Source organism: Thermobia domestica, chromosome 1 (genome assembly GCF_964235325.1).
Source record: "Thermobia domestica chromosome 1, izTheDome1.hap1.1, whole genome shotgun sequence".
NCBI classification, from domain to species: domain Eukaryota; kingdom Metazoa; phylum Arthropoda; class Insecta; order Zygentoma; family Lepismatidae; genus Thermobia; species Thermobia domestica.
The window spans coordinates 203,938,959-203,964,487 of NC_137454.1; the positions used below are offsets into that span (position 1 = coordinate 203,938,959).

Genomic DNA, 25,529 nt, shown 5'->3' on the forward strand with positions numbered 1-25,529 from the left:
ATTTCCCTTTAAGACATTTTTCCGTTTAATAAAGGGTCCGTTGAAGGCAGGTTTTACTGTATTTTCAATTCAATCTAATAGTTATTTTTTCCTATGTATTACAAACAAACTGTATGATAGTAATTCACATAAACTTCTTATCCTCACATAATAGGAAACGAACACCGACACTAGAACACAAGTAATATTTAACTGCTCAATAGAAATTTGACAAATGGCAGGGGGCGCGGTGGCTCAGTGGTAGAGCGTTCACCTCCGGTGCTTGGGGTCCCTGGTTCAATCCCAGCTCGCGCCGTGTGGACTTTGTGGTGGCCAAAAACCGTGCTCGTGGGTTTTCTCGGGGTTTTTCCGTTTCCTCCCACTTTCTTCATTCCACCATTTCATTCATCTCTCATCATCACCGTCTCCTTTAGCCTGACCGGCATAACCGTTGGACGTATTATATTAGAGGTACAGAATATTCTCGCAATAACAGATCAGTACGGAGCTAAATTTGATTCGCTCCGATATTTATTATTATTATTATTATTATTATTATTATTATTATTATTATTATTATTATTATTATTATTATTATTATTATTATTATTATTATTATTACCTGCCGCTGATTAACAAGAACTGCATTTGTGTTCCTAGTTTTTGCGACAGATGCTGCAGCTCCATCTGCACTTGTCGAAGGCGCTGTTGAGCTTCCAGATGCTTCTCCCTTTTCATTGCTTACATACAACGATGCTTTATAAAACTCTGATTTCTTCAACTTCCCGAATGCAGCTGAAATTCACAAGAGCCATTAGACTAACATACCAAAAACAATTAGAGTAATATCTTTGAAGTTCATTACATAAACAAAAGAAGTTTTAAACAACTACAACATGGACCAGAGCTAACAATTGAAGACAATAGCTAACAAGTAATATTTAGAAGGTTAAGTTTATATACTTACTCATTTTAAATTTATTGGCAGGTCGCGGGACATATTTATTTGTCCAAATATTCTGACTTCGAACTAACTTGCTGCTTTTTCTATAAGGCTCTCTCTCTAAATGTACTTGACAAATTATTTTTGTTTAGTTTCATCAGGGAATGTTACATGAGTTGATTTTGAGTTTAACGTCCCGTTCAGCAGCGAGTCTATATGAGACGTAGACCTACTGTTTAACGTGGAATCCGAACCACATGAGCTCCCGCCGGGAATCGAACCCGGGTCTTCCACGCCAAAGGCGCGCACGCTAACCGCTTAGCAGGGAATGTTACAGTTACCTGAAGGTCCATTAAATTGGTGGATCTTAACATGCTAATGTTACACCAATTGTTATTGTATATATCTTTACACCTTATCTTACCACTGGTTGCATTAGTCAGCTCTTTTTCCTCTCTACCTGCATCACATTCTGACGAAAATCCAGCTAGTTATTTTACCTTGTACCATTGAGATACATGGTTAGTACTTAATTTTAATTATAAGATATACTCATAAGAAGAAAAAAGAGAGAAAAACTTAATTCATTATTAATATCTTTAGAAAATTTACTTGACAAATATTAGCTTTTGAGATACCGACAAATTTCAGACTTTTCACAAGTTTTCCGGACCCTAAAGTAAATTCCAGGTCAATTCTGTTTTTCAGGCCAGTAAAATGGTTGTAAGTGGCATTGAAAAATATACAGCAATATCGAACTAATTAAGACAAATGGTCATATTTTAAGATGAATTTGCTTCCTCTCCATGTTCAATAATCTAGACGGATAGCTAGGCTATGTGATTAAAAAATATAACTAGTAGTGAAAACAAATACCTGAAAATGACTTTGCTTTCTGCCTCAGGAGATCTATATCAATTTTTGGAACTTTTGGTTGTAATTCTGGACAATCATCTATCTCATTAAATATCATATCATCATCATCGTTGTCCAGATCCATAGTTTAGATTTCACTAAAACGCAAATCACAGTATTTTGAAAATTAGTAGTAACATTAACATATACAATAAACATTAATAATAAAGAAATTAAGACGTTAACCAAAACATACTAAATAATGACGTTCATCAATAACCTATTATTAAGCTAAAGCTTACAAATTTTTACTATTTAACTATCGAAATCTTAAAATTTCGTTCAGCACTTCATAATCATGTTTACCAATTTAAAATACTATTACAGAACTAATTTAGAATTTACTTACATATTCGAATACATAGTTAGTCGTCGACTTACCACCAGTTCTAAACAGATTACGTTAGGTGCCTATTATTATCAACAATCTATAATAACAATATATACGAATAGAACGGAAGTAATTAACCGAATCTATGAACACCAATTAATATGTGTAACTTGTGAGAGTTAGTACGACCAAAGTTTGTAGGAATTCTGATTTAGTGTAAGCGAAGCCTAAATTGTCAAATGACAATTAAAATGATTTTATATACTGTGCTGTATAAGAGGCTACAACTTGACTGGTATGATCAAATTGACTTGTGAGCGGGTAATCGCAACTGAAGTCGGTCGTAAGTCGACAACTAATGTACTCCCAAAGATGAAGCAATATTTCAAGAATTAGACGTTTCCTTCATTAGGCCTAAAGGTTTGCGCAAGGTCATAACCTTTTTTTTTTTCAACATTTTGTAGCAAAAAGCACTCTAGACCATTAGCAGAGAACAATAAAATGCATAAACCTGAAAAATACTTAATGATGTTCATTCAAAAGAGTGCAACACACTGAAAGCAAAAATAATGTAAATATTATTGTCGGAATTATACATTAGAAGAAAGCAGATTAGATGACACACAGAACGGAAACTTGCAGGAGGCTTCTTTTGCCCTCCGTAACTTCTGGAAAAATAATACCAAGACATATTATTATATGGTAAGTTAATGTTTAATCATACTGTATCTCAGTTCATTTTTCTAAGGAAATATTTATTCTATTTTGCATTTACAATAGGATTCAAGTTTATCGTTCCGTTCTATATGAGACGTGGACCTACAGCTTAACGTGGGATCCGAACCACACAGATGTCCCACGCCCAATCATAAAACGAAGAAATGACTGAATCACTTAAAATGAATTTTAGTACACATATCGGGCTGGGATTTTATCATTTCACTTTGGTTGAAGTAAATATCGTAAAGGAGATCAATTATTTGCCAAAGGCAGTATCTCACAAGAGATAAAATTTAGGAAGATGAAATTCGGCATAAGTAAATGATACTGTCTCAGAGTTTACGAAATTTTCGATTCTAAAGGGAGAAGAGGGGAATTTCAACAATATTCTAATTTAGTACTTTGTGTAAATACTAAACCGTTTGACAAAACTGAAAAAGGGAAATACAGAGTACAAAATAATAATCCTAATCAAATCTGTCCCCAGATTTAGTATTACGATAGTAGAGTGGAATTTTACACACATAGGACGAGTTTCCTCAAACTAGTTTAAGGTGTTATTGTTGAGAAAATAGGTACTTAATCGGGAGTACAACACAGTTGTGTTTCTTGATGCATTTACTACGAATGGGAGGATAGTTAATAAATTGAAATTTAATGAATGTAGGTGTATGCTTCTCAGTCGCAACGTGCACACTTATCGACTACAAAGAAAGTTCCAGAAGGAGAAACCTCGTCGAAAAATGTTCATGTCCTTGTTCCTCTCCGAAATGAAATTCTGGCTATGTGCCTGACAAAATTATATTATAAGTTAATTGACGCCTTCTTCTGAAGGGCAAAGTTTATACGGATCACAGTATTTAAAGATCGTACGATAGGGAAACAAAGCCATAGATGCTTCAATCGAGAAATTCGGTTCGAGAAATCAAAATGTTCAACTATTTTTAGCAGGGGATAAAAAAATGTCTTGCTACTAAAGCAGTCGGAGAGCTTCAATATATTCGCTAGCTTTAATCTGCTCAAATAATCTAAATTGTTGAAAGAGAATTTCTACTGCACTACACCGAAAGGAAATTAGCATTGGTTTCGGTGCTAGTATCGTCTATAAAACCATAGATTTTTAAAATTTACATATGTAGCGGTATTTTAAAAGAATATTATGTGAATAATCAAAATATGTGGGGATTACTAGTCAAAATCGATGACAAATGCTATAAGGCGCTTAAAATGACTGAGTATATACGAAAGAGAACTAAGCCATATTAGTTACTAGCATGGTGTCTAGCAAATTTCTCTCAGCAATTTCCCGACTTTTTCCAGACTTTTCCCGACCATTTCCAAATTTTTCCCGACTCATTCTAAATAAAAATGTTTTCGTAAAATTAGGAAAGGTTGAATGTAATGAAAAAGTGTACAAGTTCTTACCTGATCATAGAATGTCTCCTTCTTCATATATGCAATGAAACAATCTAATCATGCAATTTTTTGATCTCCTCCTCTATGGTAGCAACCTGTTCTGACAACTGATTTACGATTTTCTGTTTCTTTGCTTCAAGTTTCTTTCGTCTCTGTTCTACTCTTCTTTTTTCAGCGCCCCTGCGATCTTTTTCTGAAATCACTTTTCTGCGGTGTTCTTCGGCTTCCTTGAATCTCGCGTATGCGTTTCTCATTGATAGAATCATCTGCTTTGGGATAGGAAGGGCTTGTATGCCACCAACCTCATTGACAGCATCATACACTACACGCTGCGCCACTAAAGATTCCTCTGACAAATTTTCAACTACTATTTTCCTGTTTACCGAAAAAAACCCTTTCTAATGCTGCATTACAGTGGGAAAGAATTAGGGATATATTTACTATTTTGCACAGATATACATCATTTGGTGGAAATACACTCATCCAGAAGTCATCAAGTCTGTGTTCATTTCTTTTGTACGACTCCATTTTCTCCCGCACATGTGTCTGATCTACTAGAGCATTGTATTCTCTGTCTGCCTTTTCTGCATCAGACGCTGAGACAATATTACTCTGCACTAAAATTTCGAACGTTGCTCTCATTTGTTTAACAGCTTCTTCCTGTGAATGACCAACGGTTAAGGGATTAAGAAACGTTAGCGCTTTTGTAAGGGAATATTTTAGCGGGGACCTCTCCTGCAGCTTGGACAAATGTTTATAGCATTCACGTACTTGCTTTCGGAAACACATTTTCTTTTCACTAACTTCTGTACATCTCCTCAGTGCTGACCTAGTTGCATACCCAAGGTCAATTTCCTTGATACGAATTAAATTAATATAAGTTTTCACTTTTCTCCATAACATCAATAGCATTGATACTCTTCCTGTCCATTATTTCTTTTTTAACGAAGCGAGACATCAATACTTTCAATAACTGAGTACGGCTACCATGCAAAAATGGAGTCACAGGAGTGTCTGACTGATATTTAGTCAGGAAAGGCTCACAGTCCTCAGCAAGAGATTGAAAAAAATGCTAATTTTGCATAGAGCAACTTGTCGTTCAAATTTCTAGCTACTATTCTGAAACTTACAGTTGGGTTCTTTGTCTGTTCCCTTAACCGTTTCAACATACTTTCTCACATGCGGTAATATTTCTTGGCTTCGCTTGGCTACATTCGCACTTTCTACCCAACGAATATGGCAAAGTGGAAGTGGAAACAATGACGAACCTGTTATTTCAGAATGCTGGGCACGCCTTGCTGGTACCATTTCGTACAAGTTATACAAGGTTCTAAGAAAAGAAATCAAATCCCATCCAGTTTTTTGTATGCCAGTCTTAAAACCACCGTAAACAACGTGAAGACCACACGAGCCAAGTTTAAGGAGCTGTAGAGCGTCTGTACCAAGGGAGGCACAACGTTCCTCTTTCATCAGCCGTAAAAGCGCCCAATTTACATTTGGCCCATCCATTGAAACTTGCAAAAGCTTAAATGGATCAAGCGATTGCAATACATTCTGCAAACCTTGTAGTAGGCCTGTAGCTGTACTATGATTCATAAAGACAGAATTCAAATACCGTGTTCTGACTCTGTTCGTGTTATCATTCCAGAAGCGTACACTTACATCCATTTGAGTTCTTTGGCAAATCTTGATAAATTATGGCAAGACTACACGAGTATGTTCGGTGCTGAGCTAGTTCGTGGCCTAATCGACGATTACGTAAATAAACGCTAACCTAACGTAAATTAAACTTACTTCAAACTGTTTACCAAACGCTTCAACCAAATCTTGCTATTTTTTTTTTTGGGGGGGGGGGGGCTCCAAATTTCCACGTGGTTGGCCTACGTTAGATTATTTAAAGTTAATTAAGTCAGGTTTAAAATATACTAGAATTCTTAACGCTACACTTACTATTCTGTACAAAGTAAAATATTGTCCAACTTTGTGTATTAGTTCAAGTTACTACATTCTAATAACTTGTTTTTAAATTTTAAAAAATGAGGTACACAATAAGGTAAACATTTATTTTGAGCATAACATTTCAAACATATTACTGTCTTTAGGTTAGGAAAACTTTGCTTAGGTCTTTGTTATTTTGTTGTTGTTGTAATAGTTGGTAAAATAAACTTATTTATGACGGCAGGAATGTTGAATACTCTAAATTGACATGCCTGTAATTCATGTCAAAATAAGAAATGGCATGTGGTTTGCCGTGACACTAAAACAACTAGCCTTTAAAGTATTGAATTATTTACGAAATCATTGCCCAGGTAAGCTTACCTGTACGTGAAAAACAATCCAACATTTAATTTATACTAAATATTATATACGCATAGTACGATGCAATGCCCAATTAACCACCCGTTACTCTTGAAACGCAAAAACTTTTCTGCTGTCAGCAAACACTGTTGCCAAACACTTACTCACCACTCTTCTTCCCCCAGCACCACAGCAGGAGACAAACCGCGCGCCTCACATAAATCGCAGAAAATCCACGGTGTACGAGATGCAACGCGTACCACGTGACCGCTTCTACGTAGAAAATAGAAAAACGGTTGAGATGGATCGCGATGTATTTAGGAACACTTTAAAAAAATACGATGTAAACGTTACTACATCGCGATGCATTTAGGAACGCGAGGTTTATCGGAGTCGCTCCGACAAGCGTCAGCATCATTTCCAACATGTGGAATTTAATTCCATTTTTCCCGACTTTTTTTCGCAAATTGCAGACAAATCCCCGAATTCCCGACCATTTTTTAAATTTAAGACAAATTCCCGACTTTCCCAACTGCTTGACACCCTGATATATTACCCGCTTCGTTGGGTTGAAATGAAAATTTAAATGCAAAACTCCGTACCTCATGTGTTTAGTACCCGTGAAATATGCTGTTTTCGTTTTTAATGGCATCGATTTAAACGGCATCGCAAAGATCATTGATCAACTCGACGACCCCGAAACCCATGGATTCGATACTAATATTGGTCATTTTCGATCATTTTCTTATCTCCCCCTCTCCCAAGTTGTGGGGCTGAATTCGGTTTTAAACGGGATTGGAAGTGTCACCGGTCATCTCAGCGACCCCGGAAACTATGGATTTAACACTGATATGGGCTATTTTTGATCAGTTTTATGTATTTCCCTTTCCCCCTCCCCCATGTTGCGGGCCATGTCATAGGAAGTGTCACCGTTCATCTCAGCGAACCCCAAAAATGTGGATTCAGCACTAATATCGGTCATTTCCGATCATTTTAAAATATCATTCTCCCTCTCCCCCACGTTGCTGGGTTGAATTTGAATTTAAACTGGATCGAAAGTATCACTGTTCATCTAAGCGACCCAAAAAACTATAAATTCGACACTGATAATAGTCATTTTCGTTCAATTTTATATATATCTCTTTCTCCCCTTCTCCCGAGTAGCGGGCTGATTTTGGATTTAAACCGGATCGGAAATATCTGTTCATCTGCATGATCCCAAAAAATATGGATTAGACACTAATATTAGTCATTTTCCGTTATTATTATTATACTATATATAGCTCCCCTTCGCCTCCTCCGGGCTGCGGCACACGCCATCAGAATTGTCACTGTTAGGCTAGTTTTAGACGGAAGCACTTATCGTAGCATTTCTCATAGCAGATGTGCTGCCAAAAATTTCATATAATATTCTATGGCATCAAAAGTATATGGTGCTTTGAAACGGTAGCATTTTGATATATGTATGTATCCCCCTCCCCTCCCCTAAGTTGCACAGTAAAAGTGAAATGACGAAAATATCCAATGCCCAAACCTTATCTATGTTGAAAGTTTGGTCGAGATCGGTCGGGTGGTTCAAGAGTTATTTAGTTTTATTTATTTATTTTTTTTTATAATTCCTCCTCCTCCCCTAAATTCTACTGTCAAAGTGAATAGCTAAAAGCACTCCTAGGCCAGAATTGCATTTACGTCAGAAATTTGAACGAGATCGGCCGGCGGTTCCAGAGATTAAGAGTCACAAACATAGTCACTTTCAACCTATATATATAAAATTGAAAATCACTATGTTTTTGACTCTAAATCTCCTGAACCGCCCGACCGATCTCGATCAAATTTGTAACATGAATGAGGTTTGAGGCTGAACTGGTTTTAAGCTATTCATTTTCATCGTAGAACTTAGGGGTTGGAGGAGGGGGAGAGGGTATAAAATAAATAAAACTTAATAACTCCTGAACCACTCGACCGATCTTGATCAAATTTTCAACATAGATGAGGTTCAGACCTGGGATTGCTTTTATGATTTAAATTTGACGGAGCAACGTAGGGGAGGAGAACGAGGGGAAGATGTATAAAAATCAATTTATATAAGGCTGAAAGTTACTATTTTTGTAATTTCACTTTAACGGTTGATCCTAAGTGTGGGGGAGGGGAGGGGGACGTATAAGTGAAAACTAAAAAACCTAATAACTTTTGAACCACCCAACCAATCTCGATCAAATTTTCAACATATAAGATGGTCTGGACTTGGGTGTTTTTTATCGTTTCACTTTGACGAGCCAACCTAGGGATGGGGAGGGGGAGATATATGTAAAAAAATAAAATAAAAATGACTGCCCTTGTGACTTAATCACTCTTGAACCACCCGACCGATCTTAATCAAATTTTCAACATAAGTGAGTTTAGGAACAGGGATTACTTTAGGCTATTTATTTTGACGATGCAACGTAGGGGAGAGAAATTTAAAAATGATCAAAAATGACCGATATTAGTGTTGAATCCATAGTTTTCGGGGACGATGAGAGAAACAGTGACACTTCTGATGCTGTTGCACTCCAAGTTCAGTCCTGATAGTTGGGGAGGGGATAAACATTTAAAAATGATCGAAATGACTAATATTAGTGTCGAATGCATACTTTTAGGAGTATCTGAGATTAAGGCTAGTTTTAGACGGAAGCATTTATCGTAGCATTTTTCATAGCAAAAATCGTATCATCGATATCCTACCGTGTAAAGTAGCAAATGCTATAGCATTTCCCATGCCATGGCATATCCTATGACATTTCTTGTCGATAGAACCTGCTCTATTTCGTAGCATTTTCCCCAGTATTTCTGGTCCGATTGCAGTGTGGTGGTGTGTTAAAAAGAAGCGAAAGATTTTGTGCCAAATATCCATGCTCTTTCTTTTGTGTGGGAAATTGATTGTAGTAAAGAAAAATGAATTGTAGTAGGGATGCTTTTTGTCCACATACTTCTTTGTGATTTTCGTTTTTTAATATGACCGTCGAGAACTGTTGTTACAATTACTATAGCTTTAGCTACAACACGCTTAATTTCAGAGCCATAATTGCGCTCTTCTCAAGTGATTTGTTTGCTACGTCACGACAGATGCTTATCAAAATGCTACCGTTTCAAAGCACCATATACTTTTGATGCCATAGAATATTATATGAAATTTTTGGCAGCACATCTGCTATGAGAAATGCTACGATAAGTGCTTCCGTCTAAAACTAGCCTAACAGTGACAATTCTGATGGCGTGTGCCGCAGCCCGGAGGAGGCGAAGGGGAGCTATATATAGTATAATAATAATAACGGAAAATGACTAATATTAGTGTCTAATCCATATTTTTTGGGATCATGCAGATGAACAGTGATATTTCCGATCCGGTTTAAATCCAAAATCAGCCCGCTACTCGGGAGAAGGGGAGAAAGAGATATATATAAAATTGAACGAAAATGACTATTATCAGTGTCGAATTTATAGTTTTTTGGGTCGCTTAGATGAACAGTGATACTTTCGATCCAGTTTAAATTCAAATTCAACCCAGCAACGTGGGGGAGAGGGAGAATGATATTAAAATGATCGGAAATGACCGATATTAGTGCTGAATCCACATTTTTGGGGGTCGCTGAGATGAACGGTGACACTTCCTATGACATGGCCCGCAACATGGGGGAGGGGGAAAGGGAAATACATAAAACTGATCAAAAATAGCCCATATCAGTGTTAAATCCATAGTTTCCGAGGTCGCTGAGATGACCGGTGACACTTCCAATCCCGTTTAAAACCGAATTCAGCCCCACAACTTGGGAGAGGGGGAGATAAGAAAATGATCGAAAATGACCAATATTAGTATCGAATCCATGGGTTTCGGGGTCGTCGAGTTGATCAATGATCTTTACGATGCCGTTTAAATCGATGCCATTAAAAACGAAAACAGCATATTTCACGGGTACTAAACACATGAGGTACGGAGTTTTGCATTTAAATTTTCATTTCAACCCAACGAAGCGGGTAATATATCAGGGTGTCAAGCAGTTGGGAAAGTCGGGAATTTGTCTTAAATTTAAAAAATGGTCGGGAATTCGGGGATTTGTCTGCAATTTGCGAAAAAAAGTCGGGAAAAATGGAATTAAATTCCACATGTTGGAAATGATGCTGACGCTTGTCGGAGCGACTCCGATAAACCTCGCGTTCCTAAATGCATCGCGATGTAGTAACGTTTACATCGTATTTTTTTAAAGTGTTCCTAAATACATCGCGATCCATCTCAACCGTTTTTCTATTTTCTACGTAGAAGCGGTCACGTGGTACGCGTTGCATCTCGTACACCGTGGATTTTCTGCGATTTATGTGAGGCGCGCGGTTTGTCTCCTGCTGTGGTGCTGGGGGAAGAAGAGTGGTGAGTAAGTGTTTGGCAACAGTGTTTGCTGACAGCAGAAAAGTTTTTGCGTTTCAAGAGTAACGGGTGGTTAATTGGGCATTGCATCGTACTATGCGTATATAATATTTAGTATAAATTAAATGTTGGATTGTTTTTCACGTACAGGTAAGCTTACCTGGGCAATGATTTCGTAAATAATTCAATACTTTAAAGGCTAGTTGTTTTAGTGTCACGGCAAACCACATGCCATTTCTTATTTTGACATGAATTACAGGCATGTCAATTTAGAGTATTCAACATTCCTGCCGTCATAAATAAGTTTATTTTACCAACTATTACAACAACAACAACAATAACAAAGACCTAAGCAAAGTTTTCCTAACCTAAAGACAGTAATATGTTTGAAGTGTTATGCTCAAAATAAATGTTTACCTTATTGTGTACCTCATTTTTTAAAATTTAAAAACAAGTTATTAGAATGTAGTAACTTGAAAAAGCACTCTAGACCATTAGCAGATAACAATAAAATGCATAAACCTGAAAAATACTTAATGATGTTCATTCAAAAGAGTGCAACACACTGAAAGCAAAAATAATGTAAATATTATTGTCGGAATTATACATTAGAAGAAAGCAGATTAGATGACACACAGAACGGAAACTTGCAGGAGGCTTCTTTTGCCCTCCCGAAAGAAACATGAACGGCACGAAATTCGGTCTCTTAATTACTATTTGCACGACTTTGATATAAGTGACGAAGAAAATCAAAGCGCTTGTATTGACGCTATTTTAATTCTGGCGTACTCGCTAACATTTCAAGCTACTGAATGTAATGGCATTAAATTTGAGGTGTGGTAGCTTGATTACTATCACAAGAATTTCAAGGTGGAGCTTAGTAAGATATATTTCACATTCAGATAATTCTAAAAGTTCGTGACTGTATATCTTGTTAACGGATTCTTTCTGTTTTCATATATTAAGGAGGTAACTGAATAGTACATATACGCACCAGTAAAACTAGTGGAGTTATTACTACAACAAAGAGGTTGGCTGATGTAATTAATATCGCCGAAGAAGACAGAAGTTACTTTCGAAACTTCTGGAAAAATAATACCAAGACATATTATTATATGGTAAGTTAATGTTTAATCATACTGTATCTCAGTTCATTTTTCTAAGGAAATATTTATTCTATTTTGCATTTACAATAGGATTCAAGTTTATCGTTCCGTTCTATATGAGACGTGGACCTACAGCTTAACGTGGGATCCGAACCACACAGATGTCCCACGCCCAATCATAAAACGAAGAAATGACTGAATCACTTAAAATGAATTTTAGTACACATATCGGGCTGGGATTTTATCATTTCACTTTGGTTGAAGTAAATATCGTAAAGGAGATCAATTATTTGCCAAAGGCAGTATCTCACAAGAGATAAAATTTAGGAAGATGAAATTCGGCATAAGTAAATGATACTGTCTCAGAGTTTACGAAATTTTCGATTCTAAAGGGAGAAGAGGGGAATTTCAACAATATTCTAATTTAGTACTTTGTGTAAATACTAAACCGTTTGACAAAACTGAAAAAGGGAAATACAGAGTACAAAATAATAATCCTAATCAAATCTGTCCCCAGATTTAGTATTACGATAGTAGAGTGGAATTTTACACACATAGGACGAGTTTCCTCAAACTAGTTTAAGGTGTTATTGTTGAGAAAATAGGTACTTAATCGGGAGTACAACACAGTTGTGTTTCTTGATGCATTTACTACGAATGGGAGGATAGTTAATAAATTGAAATTTAATGAATGTAGGTGTATGCTTCTCAGTCGCAACGTGCACACTTATCGACTACAAAGAAAGTTCCAGAAGGAGAAACCTCGTCGAAAAATGTTCATGTCCTTGTTCCTCTCCGAAATGAAATTCTGGCTATGTGCCTGACAAAATTATATTATAAGTTAATTGACGCCTTCTTCTGAAGGGCAAAGTTTATACGGATCACAGTATTTAAAGATCGTACGATAGGGAAACAAAGCCATAGATGCTTCAATCGAGAAATTCGGTTCGAGAAATCAAAATGTTCAACTATTTTTAGCAGGGGATAAAAAAATGTCTTGCTACTAAAGCAGTCGGAGAGCTTCAATATATTCGCTAGCTTTAATCTGCTCAAATAATCTAAATTGTTGAAAGAGAATTTCTACTGCACTACACCGAAAGGAAATTAGCATTGGTTTCGGTGCTAGTATCGTCTATAAAACCATAGATTTTTAAAATTTACATATGTAGCGGTATTTTAAAAGAATATTATGTGAATAATCAAAATATGTGGGGATTACTAGTCAAAATCGATGACAAATGCTATAAGGCGCTTAAAATGACTGAGTATATACGAAAGAGAACTAAGCCATATTAGTTACTAGCATGGTGTCTAGCAAATTTCTCTCAGCAATTTCCCGACTTTTTCCAGACTTTTCCCGACCATTTCCAAATTTTTCCCGACTCATTCTAAATAAAAATGTTTTCGTAAAATTAGGAAAGGTTGAATGTAATGAAAAAGTGTACAAGTTCTTACCTGATCATAGAATGTCTCCTTCTTCATATATGCAATGAAACAATCTAATCATGCAATTTTTTGATCTCCTCCTCTATGGTAGCAACCTGTTCTGACAACTGATTTACGATTTTCTGTTTCTTTGCTTCAAGTTTCTTTCGTCTCTGTTCTACTCTTCTTTTTTCAGCGCCCCTGCGATCTTTTTCTGAAATCACTTTTCTGCGGTGTTCTTCGGCTTCCTTGAATCTCGCGTATGCGTTTCTCATTGATAGAATCATCTGCTTTGGGATAGGAAGGGCTTGTATGCCACCAACCTCATTGACAGCATCATACACTACACGCTGCGCCACTAAAGAATCCTCTGACAAATTTTCAACTACTATTTTCCTGTTTACCGAAAAAACCCTTTCTAATGCTGCATTACAGTGGGAAAGAATTAGGGATATATTTACTATTTTGCACAGATATACATCATTTGGTGGAAATACACTCATCCAGAAGTCATCAAGTCTGTGTTCATTTCTTTTGTACGACTCCATTTTCTCCCGCACATGTGTCTGATCTACTAGAGCATTGTATTCTCTGTCTGCCTTTTCTGCATCAGACGCTGAGACAATATTACTCTGCACTAAAATTTCGAACGTTGCTCTCATTTGTTTAACAGCTTCTTTCTGTGAGTGACCAACGGTTAAGGGATTAAGAAACGTCAGCGCTTTTGTAAGGGAATATTTTAGCGGGGACCTCTCCTGCAGCTTGGATACGAAATGTTGATAACATTCAGGTACTTGCTTTCGGAAACACAACATTTCCTTTTCACTAACTTCTGTACATCTCCTCAGTGCTGACCTAGTTGTATACCCAAGATTCATTTCCTTGATACGAATTAAATTAATATAAGTTTTCACTTTTCTCCATAACATCAATAGCATTGATACTCTTCCTGTCCATTATTTCTTTTTTAACGAAGCGAGACATCAATACTTTCAATAACTGAGTAAGGCTACCATGCAAAAATGGAGTCACAGGAGTGTCTGACTGATATTTAGTCAGGAAAGGCTCACAGTCCTCAGCAAGAGATTGAAAAAAATGCTAATTTTGCATAGAGCAACTTGTCGTTCAAATTTCTAGCTACTATTCTGAAACTTACAGTTGGGTTTTTTGTCTGTTCCCTTAACCGTTTCAACATACTTTCTCACATGCGGTAATATTTCTTGGCTTCGCTTGGCTACATTCGCACTTTCTACCCAACGAATATGGCAAAGTGGAAGTGGAAACAATGACGAACCTGTTATTTCAGAATGCTGGGCACGCCTTGCTGGTACCATTTCGTACAAGTTATACAAGGTTCTAAGAAAAGAAATCAAATCCCATCCAGTTTTTTGTATGCCAGTCTTAAAACCACCGTAAACAACGTGAAGACCACACGAGCCAAGTTTAAGGAGCTGTAGAGCGTCTGTACCAAGGGAGGCACAACGTTCCTCTTTCATCAGCCGTAAAAGCGCCCAATTTACATTTGGCCCATCCATTGAAACTTGCAAAAGCTTAAATGGATCAAGCGATTGCAATACATTCTGCAAACCTTGTAGTAGGCCTGTAGCTGTACTATGATTCATAAAGACAGAATTCAAATACCGTGTTCTGACTCTGTTCGTGTTATCATTCCAGAAGCGTACACTTACATCCATTTGAGTTCTTTGGCAAATCTTGATAAATTATGGCAAGACTACACGAGTATGTTCGGTGCTGAGCTAGTTCGTGGCCTAATCGACGATTACGTAAATAAACGCTAACCTAACGTAAATTAAACTTACTTCAAACTGTTTACCAAACGCTTCAACCATATCTTGCTATTTTTTTTTTGGGGGGGGGGGCTCCAAATTTCCACGTGGTTGGCCTACGTTAGATTATTTAAAGTTAATTAAGTCAGGTTTAAAATATACTAGAATTCTTAACGCTACACTTACTATTCTGTACAAAGTAAAATATTGTCCAACTTTGTGTATTAGTTCAAGTTACTACATTCTAATAACTTGTTTTTAAATTTTAAAAAATGAGGTACACAATAAGGTAAACATTTATTTTGAGCATAACATTTCAAACATATTACTGTCTTTAGGTTAGGAAAACTTTGCTTAGGTCTTTGTTATTGTTGTTGTTGTTGTAATAGTTGGTAAAATAAACTTATTTATGACGGCAGGAATGTTGAATACTCTAAATTGACATGCCTGTAATTCATGTCAAAATAAGAAATGGCATGTGGTTTGCCGTGACACTAAAACAACTAGCCTTTAAAGTATTGAATTATTTACGAAATCATTGCCCAGGTAAGCTTACCTGTACGTGAAAAACAATCCAACATTTAATTTATACTAAATATTATATACGCATAGTACGATGCAATGCCCAATTAACCACCCGTTACTCTTGAAACGCAAAAACTTTTCTGCTGTCAGCAAACACTGTTGCCAAACACTCACTCACCACTCTTCTTCCCCCAGCACCACAGCAGGAGACAAACCGCGCGCCTCACATAAATCGCAGAAAATCCACGGTGTACGAGATGCAACGCGTACCACGTGACCGCTTCTACGTAGAAAATAGAAAAACGGTTGAGATGGATCGCGATGTATTTAGGAACACTTTAAAAAAATACGATGTAAACGTACTACATCGCGATGCATTTAGGAACGCGAGGTTTATCGGAGTCGCTCCGACAAGCGTCAGCATCATTTCCAACATAAGGAATTTAATTCCATTTTTCCCGACTTTTTTTCGCAAATTGCAGACAAATCCCCGAATTCCCGACCATTTTTTAAATTTAAGACAAATTCCCGACTTTCCCAACTGCTTGACACCCTGATATATTACCCGCTTCGTTGGGTTGAAATGAAAATTTAAATGCAAAACTCCGTACCTCATGTGTTTAGTACCCGTGAAATATGCTGTTTTCGTTTTTAATGGCATCGATTTAAACGGCATCGCAAAGATCATTGATCAACTCGACGACCCCGAAACCCATGGATTCGATACTAATATTGGTCATTTTCGATCATTTTCTTATCTCCCCCTCTCCCAAGTTGTGGGGCTGAATTCGGTTTTAAACGGGATTGGAAGTGTCACCGGTCATCTCAGCGACCTCGGAAACTATGGATTTAACACTGATATGGGCTATTTTTGATCAGTTTTATGTATTTCCCTTTCCCCCTCCCCCATGTTGCGGGCCATGTCATAGGAAGTGTCACCGTTCATCTCAGCGACCCCCAAAAATGTGGATTCAGCACTAATATCGGTCATTTCCGATCATTTTAATATCATTCTCCCTCTCCCCCACGTTGCTGGGTTGAATTTGAATTTAAACTGGATCGAAAGTATCACTGTTCATCTAAGCGACCCAAAAAACTATAAATTCGACACTGATAATAGTCATTTTCGTTCAATTTTATATATATCTCTTTCTCCCCTTCTCCCGAGTAGCGGGCTGATTTTGGATTTAAACCGGATCGGAAATATCACTGTTCATCTGCATGATCCCAAAAAATATGGATTAGACACTAATATTAGTCATTTTCCGTTATTATTATTATACTATATATAGCTCCCCTTCGCCTCCTCCGGGCTGCGGCACACGCCATCAGAATTGTCACTGTTAGGCTAGTTTTAGACGGAAGCACTTATCGTAGCATTTCTCATAGCAGATGTGCTGCCAAAAATTTCATATAATATTCTATGGCATCAAAAGTATATGGTGCTTTGAAACGGTAGCATTTTGATAAGCATCTGTCGTGACGTAGCAAACAAATCACTTGAGAAGAGCGCAATTATGGCTCTGAAATTAAGCGTGTTGTAGCTAAAGCTATAGTAATTGTAACAACAGTTCTCGACGGTCATATTAAAAAACGAAAATCACAAAGAAGTATGTGGACAAAAAGCATCCCTACTACAATTCATTTTTCTTTACTACAATCAATTTCCCACACAAAAGAAAGAGCATGGATATTTGGCACAAAATCTTTCGCTTCTTTTTAACACACCACCACACTGCAATCGGACCAGAAATACTGGGGAAAATGCTACGAAATAGAGCAGGTTCTATCGACAAGAAATGCCATAGGATATGCCATGGCATGGGAAATGCTATAGCATTTGCTACTTTACACGGTAGGATATCGATGATACGATTTTTGCTATGAAAAATGCTACGATAAATGCTTCCGTCTAAAACTAGCCTTAATCTCAGATACTCCTAAAAGTATGCATTCGACACTAATATTAGTCATTTCGATCATTTTTAAATGTTTATCCCCTCCCCAACTATCAGGACTGAACTTGGAGTGCAACAGCATCAGAAGTGTCACTGTTTCTCTCATCGTCCCCGAAAACTATGGATTCAACACTAATATCGGTCATTTTTGATCATTTTTAAATTTCTCTCCCCTACGTTGCATCGTCAAAATAAATAGCCTAAAGTAATCCCTGTTCCTAAACTCACTTATGTTGAAAATTTGATTAAGATCGGTCGGGTGGTTCAAGAGTGATTAAGTCACAAGGGCAGTCATTTTTATTTTATTTTTTTTACATATATCTCCCCCTCCCCATCCCTAGGTTGGCTCGTCAAAGTGAAACGATAAAAAACACCCAAGTCCAGACCATCTTATATGTTGAAAATTTGATCGAGATTGGTTGGGTGGTTCAAAAGTTATTAGGTTTTTTAGTTTTCACTTATACGTCCCCCTCCCCTCCCCCACACTTAGGATCAACCGTTAAAGTGAAATTACAAAAATAGTAACTTTCAGCCTTATATAAATTGATTTTTATACATCTTCCCCTCGTTCTCCTCCCCTACGTTGCTCCGTCAAATTTAAATCATAAAAGCAATCCCAGGTCTGAACCTCATCTATGTTGAAAATTTGATCAAGATCGGTCGAGTGGTTCAGGAGTTATTAAGTTTTATTTATTTTATACCCTCTCCCCCTCCTCCAACCCCTAAGTTCTACGATGAAAATGAATAGCTTAAAACCAGTTCAGCCTCAAACCTCATTCATGTTACAAATTTGATCGAGATCGGTCGGGCGGTTCAGGAGATTTAGAGTCAAAAACATAGTGATTTTCAATTTTATATATATAGGTTGAAAGTGACTATGTTTGTGACTCTTAATCTCTGGAACCGCCGGCCGATCTCGTTCAAATTTCTGACGTAAATGCAATTCTGGCCTAGGAGTGCTTTTAGTTATTCACTTTGACAGTAGAATTTAGGGGAGGAGGAGGAATTATAAAAAAAAAAAAAATAAATAAAACTAAATAACTCTTGAACCACCCGACCGATCTCGACCAAACTTTCAACATAGATAAGGTTTGGGCATGGGATATTTTCGTCATTTCACTTTTACTGTGCAACTTAGGGGAGGGGAGGGGGATACATACATACATATATATATATATATGTGTGTGTTAAAAATTAAAAGTGACTGTCTTTGTGACTTCATTACGTTTAAACCACACGACCGATCTTAACCAAATTTTCAACACAGGTGAGGTTCGGATCTGGGGTGGTTTTTATTATATAACTTTTACGGTAGAACTTAGGGGAGGGGGAGGAGAAGGGGAGAGATGAATAAAAATTAATAAATCTTGAACCTCCCGACCGATCTCGATCAAATTTTCAACATAGATGAGGTTGGAGACTAAATTTTTTTTTCTTTTTTAATTTTCTCTTCGATGGTAGAACCTGGGGGGTAGGAGATTTATATATAGAAATAAATAAAACTTAACTCTTGAACCACCCAACCATTTGATCAAATTTTCAACACAGATGACGTCTGGGCCTGAATATTTTTAGTCATTTAGACTAATTTGACAGTGCAACGTAGGGGAGGGGGAGGGAGAGACATGCAAAAAATAAAAATGAAAGTGAAGTCTTTTTGACTTCATCGCCCTTGAACTACTCAACCGATCTCGATCAAGTTTTTAGCATAGATGAGGTTCGGGCCTGGGATGGTATTTATCTATTTACTTTGACGATATGACTTAGGGGGAGGAGTTAAAAATGAAACTTAATAACTCTCGAACGAAACGATCAATCTCGATCAAATTTTTAACATAGACGAGGTTCGTGCCTGAGATGTTTTCTATTATTTCATTTTGTCGGTAGAAGTAAGGAGAGGAGAATAGGAGGGGGATATATATATAAAATAAATAAAACTTCAACAACTCTTGAACCACCGGACCGATCTCGATTAAATTTACAACCTAGATAAAGTTTAAACTTGAGATGGTTTTTGTCATATCACTTTGACGGTGTAACTTAAAGGTGGGGAAGGAGAGAGACATTTAAAAATGATCGAACATGACTAATATTAGTGTCGAATCCAGTTTCCGGGGTCGCTAAGACGATGCCGTTTAAATCCAAATTCAGACCCGCACCTTGGAGGAGGGAAATATATAAAAATGATCGAAATAAAAAATCAGTGTCGAACTCATAGTTTTCGGGGTGGCTGGAATGAACAATGACACGTCCGATGCCATGGCCTGCAACATGGGGAGGAGAGGGTATATATAAAAAATCATCGAAAATGAACGATATCAAAGATTGCTTTAGCAATAGTAAAAAAATGACTGATTAACAGAACATATTACTATTGTTTCTTAAATTAACACAGAGAAGTGGATAATTGATGCTAGTTTTATATATATAGATTAATCACCATCGTCAGACTATTTTAAGACAATGTATGAAAGTTATTTTAGATGGCACTTAGTATCTCCCCAACTCGTTTTATGGCTCCAGAACCGAGTACACTTGTTTTTGTCTAAATTGTGATAAAGGTAGAAAACAACGAGCTCTGTGGGGCTTTTAACCCCCTTCGGTCGCTGTTGCTACTCAGCTTTATTTTTGTGAAGTAAGTAACACTGGAGATCTTATACGTGCAAAACTGGGGGAGAAACTAAATACCAGCCGTTACTTTTATTTGCAAATGTGAGGTAGAAGTATAAAACCATTACAAATTTTATTTTCACTATGTTTGTTTATAAACTTATCCACCATCGCTTCTCACCTCTCTGCAGGCCACCAGGTTTGCATTACCTTTACGTGGGCTAGATATACAGTCCTCAAAGTTAGTTAATAATTACTTAACAAAGGTTGGTTTAGGTTTTTTTCCATTGTCATTTTTACGGCATATTATATAAACTTGTATGCAATTGGTGTGTGACATATATATCAAATTGCATAAGTACATTTCTAAGGTATTTGCATCGAATTATACAAAAAAAAAAAAAAAAAAAAAAAAAAAAAGCCCTCCTAAAGTATATCTCCGTTGAGGAATGCAATTTTTTACATAAGAAACAACGTGTAAAGCTACTAAAAATATATTTCGGGAAGAAATATGTAAATATATAATTAATTTATATATAGTTCCATAAACGGGTTAACTGCTGAATCGCTGGAACAATTTTAGAAAATTTATCAGATGAATTGGAGAATTTATTTTGGTTTGTGAGAGAAAGAGTGAGTGAAAGTCTGGTGAAGGGAATAGCTGAAGTTAAGAAAATACTTGTTGTTGTTAGTTCGTTTTGATGTTGTAAGCGGCGCAATGGACTATTTGGCGGAGAGGTACAATTGTTATGATTTATGGGAAAAGCAGTGTGAAAACGGTGCATAAAGGGCAACTTTATTATGTATCGTGTCTGAGTTTTATGGACTTGTACAAAAATAAGAAGCGTCAATTGTTGAAATTATGTAAAAGGCATGGTCTACTAAACAAGTTAGTCGTAAATGTAGAAACGAACTGAAACTACAGAAAAGAAGAGAAACATTTAACCAAATCTAATCTGACCTAACCTACTTTAGTACATTTTTGGACTTTTTGAAGGGCATTTAGCACCACCCTCAAAGCTCTGCAACACATAAGCTAAGTATTTTATTACATATAAGGTGTTTTTCATCTATTCTCGTTTATGCGTATAACCACCGCCGCTGACGCACCTGCTCCCTACGGAAGCACCCCTCGCAACCACACGGGCCCCCCATCTGTTCCCCTGCGCTGACTCGGTTAGATAGCATTCGTACTTTTTCGTGTCCACCTGGCACACGTTGGTTCGTGTTTTATATACTAGTTTTTATATCATACGTCCACTCTGTATTTCGAATAATAATCACTACCAAGTGAGCCAGGGTCACAACTTAGTATTTTGGGAAGAAACTACCGTAATTTTTTTTTTCCGCCTGGTCCGGCGATACAGAGTAATGTCAATGCCCCATAAACTGTACTAGCACTTTAGTTTCATTGAGGAAACATAGGTGAACCAATAGACTATTGGCAATAGTCCAATCTAGCTATCTTGGAGCCTAGATAGTGTAGTGAAAAACGGAGTCTCCTATGAGTTGATCCTGTATAGTAGTCTGCGTATCTGTCGTGCTTCAGAGTACATGTTAATAGTAGATTCTGCCCCTTATACTTGCGAGGTTGCATACAGATGTTAAACACTAAAAACAAATTCGGCTCTTTCGAATATACACATTTTATATCCATTTTTTTCTTTGGTCGTAAGGAAAACCCACCTCATATATTCTAATAGATGAATTAAAGTGATTTTCACATTAAATTTTACCTTTATCTTAGTGAACTGCAAACAACATCCATACTTCCTCACACAACTCAGGATTTTACTTTACAACCTAAAAGAAGTTATTCGAAGTCGCTCCACTGCTCAATCATCCTTGCACTTAAGCTGAACCAATACGATACAACCAAAACAACAGTCCTCTTTTTCTTCTACTCTTCTTCATTGAATCATTATTCATATCAACTGGCTCCTTATGTTACGGTTTGCGTCAACACAACGCAATATTGGCAATAATTAGCATAACCGTTCTAAATACTATTTGGATTTTTTTTTTTTTTGCGTCGCATTTCTTTACATGGAATTTTGCGAAGATTGTTCTGAAAGATTTCCCTAATGTTAAGACAAAAAGGATGATTCTGCGACAATCTTCGAAAAATTCTAGATACAGAAACCCAATGCAAACAAAAAGCAAAATAATGTTGCCTTGACTCATATTACGAAATGTAATGAAAGGGTCTCATTCCATAACATTCTAACCATTTTGCGAATTGCAACGCAACGTAAATAAAATAATTTATAATTATATTTGCAATATAGACTATTGCAATTTAAAATGCATATTTTCGTCAACATAACACAAAATGTGCGTTTTAGTTTCTGATAAGCAATATAGTATTAGCACTGCTTGTTCCAGCTTTTGTGTTACAGATATACTGACCCGCCTACTGCTGAGTCAGCACAAGTTTTTAGGGGCGCCTGCCTCAGGAACCATGGTCCATGACATGGAGTTAATGATGAAGGTGTACATAGGACAACCCCTATAAGTTTCTGGCAATGGATCCTAAACCTACCCCAAATTATGAGATTGTATACAGGACTACTATATTTAAATTTGGAAAATTGGCAAATTTAAAAATTTGATATGGCAGTATAGAACCGAAGAATGTACCTCTGTAAGTTTGGGTAATCCATTTGTTAATTTTCATGGAGGTTTTTGAACTATTTTATCTTTTTTGATGAGAGTTTATTACCTTATATGCTCATTTGGGTGAGCATAGAGCCTCATTTATTCCATAAAACATGGGTACATTAACGTACTCATCCTAAAATTTGGGAGGGGTACATAGAACAATTCTTTAAATTTGAAAATTGTTAAAAATGAAAATTTGGCAAATGTTCTTTAGGAGCCAAATATATACTATTGTAAATTTGGACGGTTCATCTTGTTCCCTTTAATACTTTAATATTGCCAAAAATTTGAAATTCTGAAGTTATTGACCTAATTTATCACCTTATATGGTTATGTAGTTGACTGTAAGAGTTCATTTGCTTTTACAAAAAGGATAAATTGATGCACTCCTCTAAATTTTGGGGAATGGACACAGCACTAAATTTGGAAATTATATATATATATATCTATATATATATATAAAATAGTAAGTGTTCTCTAGTACCCAAATATACACCCAGGAAAGTTCTTTTTGGCTGCTTTTCATCTTTGGTGGATCGGTTATTGGCCTAATTTATCTTCTTTGATGAGCCTTTAACACGTTATGTGATTATATGGTTGAGTGCAGGATTTAAGGGTTGAGAGTTCGATTCCGGACGTTCCTGTTCGGGAAGGAAGCAACTTATAAGAATTGACATGAATTCCAGATGTCTCTTATAGGGATAGACAATTACATAAGAAATCGAGTGTTCAATTCTTGGTATTGACCATCTGTATAGTGGCCACGTGTGGCACAAAAAGTGCTGGTGGAAGAAAAACTAAGGAGGAGACGTGGCCAATCCAGAGATTTGCCTAGACGAACCAAATTGTCAGATAAACCACATTGAATTTCGCTAGTTCTTCTTGTTCAACTCAAACATAGGGTGGTGGGCAACATGGAAATTTAAAAAGTTCTCTCGCGCTTGGGAGAGCTGCTTTATACTTTGGTAAGGCATCTTCTTTGTAACTGCGTCCAGATATTCTATCATTGGTCTTCCTTTTCTTGGATTTCCTTCTACCTTTCCTTCTATTGGCACGGTGATCCAATCGGACTGCCTTGTTTCTTCTTTTTCCTATTATCTTCATGATCTGTTGTCGTCCTTCATTAATTTCCTTTAGTACGTCTTCATTCCTTTTCCTTTCGGTTCATGATATGCATAGCACTCTGCGCCAATACCTCATTGCAAATGTTTCCAGCTTGGATGTTTCAGCTTTCCTCAATGTAATCTTTTGCTAGTTAGCAACATGTAAAGTAACAATGAAATATTGTTACTCTACCTTCATTTTAAAAATTGTAATAAGGAAAGAAAAATTATTGCACTGTAGTAAAAATTGTTATCAAATATTAGCACGCGAACAGAATTATATACTTAAAATATGGTATTTTAAGTTGGGAGTATTATTAAGACAAATGATACATTAAAATAAATTATTTTAATTTTTTTTTTGCCTGTACGATAAGTGCAAACATACAAACCAGTAGCACATAAAATCACAATCTAATTATTGGTTCCTCATTACTATTATTATTTTTATTTTATTTCTATTTCTGTCCTGTCATGCAACTTAATGCGTATCGCGAATGATTAATAAAAATTGCTTCATGAATGCTTCCACAAATCCTGAAGAATACCGATTCTCTTTAATGGTATTAATTTATTAAAAATCGAATTACTTGGAAAACAACCTTTATAGCTTTAAATTGTAAGAAGGAATATATATATATATATATATATATATATATATATATATATATATATATATATATATATATATATATATATATATATAAAATCTTGTTATACTACATATATTAATATTAATAAAGACGACATCCTGGTACTGAAGAACAAACTATGAAGAAAGCGCATAAAAGTATTACCCGAAATATTCCTTCACCCGAAGAAGATAGAAAACTAACTGGAAACAACTGAGATTGCCTGAAACAAACTCAGCACTTATAGCCTATTAAAAACTATAAATTAGTTGAAGGCATTTACTGTAACACTATTAATAGTGAAGAAGAAAGAAAGAAAGAAAGAATAATACCTCAGTCGCACATTTCTCAGTAAACTGCGTACATGGATGAATCATTGTACTGCCCGATTGTAAGCACTAGATTTATAGGACAAAAATTTCAAAATTTATGCGTATTTCTTCATTGTTACGTTTAAGCATCATAATAGTAGAAGAACATTAAAACTATTTTTAAGCGGTGAAAATGTAAAGGTTAGGTGACTAGTTGCGGCGCATCACTTCCTCAAAACGGTCTCATTGCCACACCCAGCTGCTTCTTGCCTTGACCATCGACTGACTTTCCATCTACGAGGAAGTGAGGGACAAAAACGAAGAGGACAAGGCATCGGTCTCTGCTTTCTTCAAACAGAGAAAAAATACCATACTATTTGAGATTCAGCAGTTATCAGTGTGGATCATAA

At 36.4% G+C, this 25,529-nt stretch overlaps 1 protein-coding gene across 2 annotated transcripts in view; it reads right to left on the reverse strand.

Moving 5' to 3' along the window:
- Ercc1 (DNA excision repair protein Ercc1) overlaps positions 1–22,302 on the reverse strand; it is a 40,480-nt gene extending 18,178 nt beyond the window's left edge. For both annotated transcript variants that reach the window (XM_081768747.1, XM_081768738.1), the window contains exons 1-3: positions 22,149–22,302; positions 1,799–1,935; positions 602–774 (exon numbers count right to left, since the gene is read on the reverse strand). In XM_081768747.1, coding sequence (XP_081624873.1) covers positions 602–774; positions 1,799–1,922 — 297 coding nt within the window. In that variant the 5' untranslated portion in view covers positions 1,923–1,935; positions 22,149–22,302. The remainder of the gene's footprint in view (positions 1–601; positions 775–1,798; positions 1,936–22,148) is intronic.
- Positions 22,303–25,529: the final 3,227 nt, after the last annotated feature.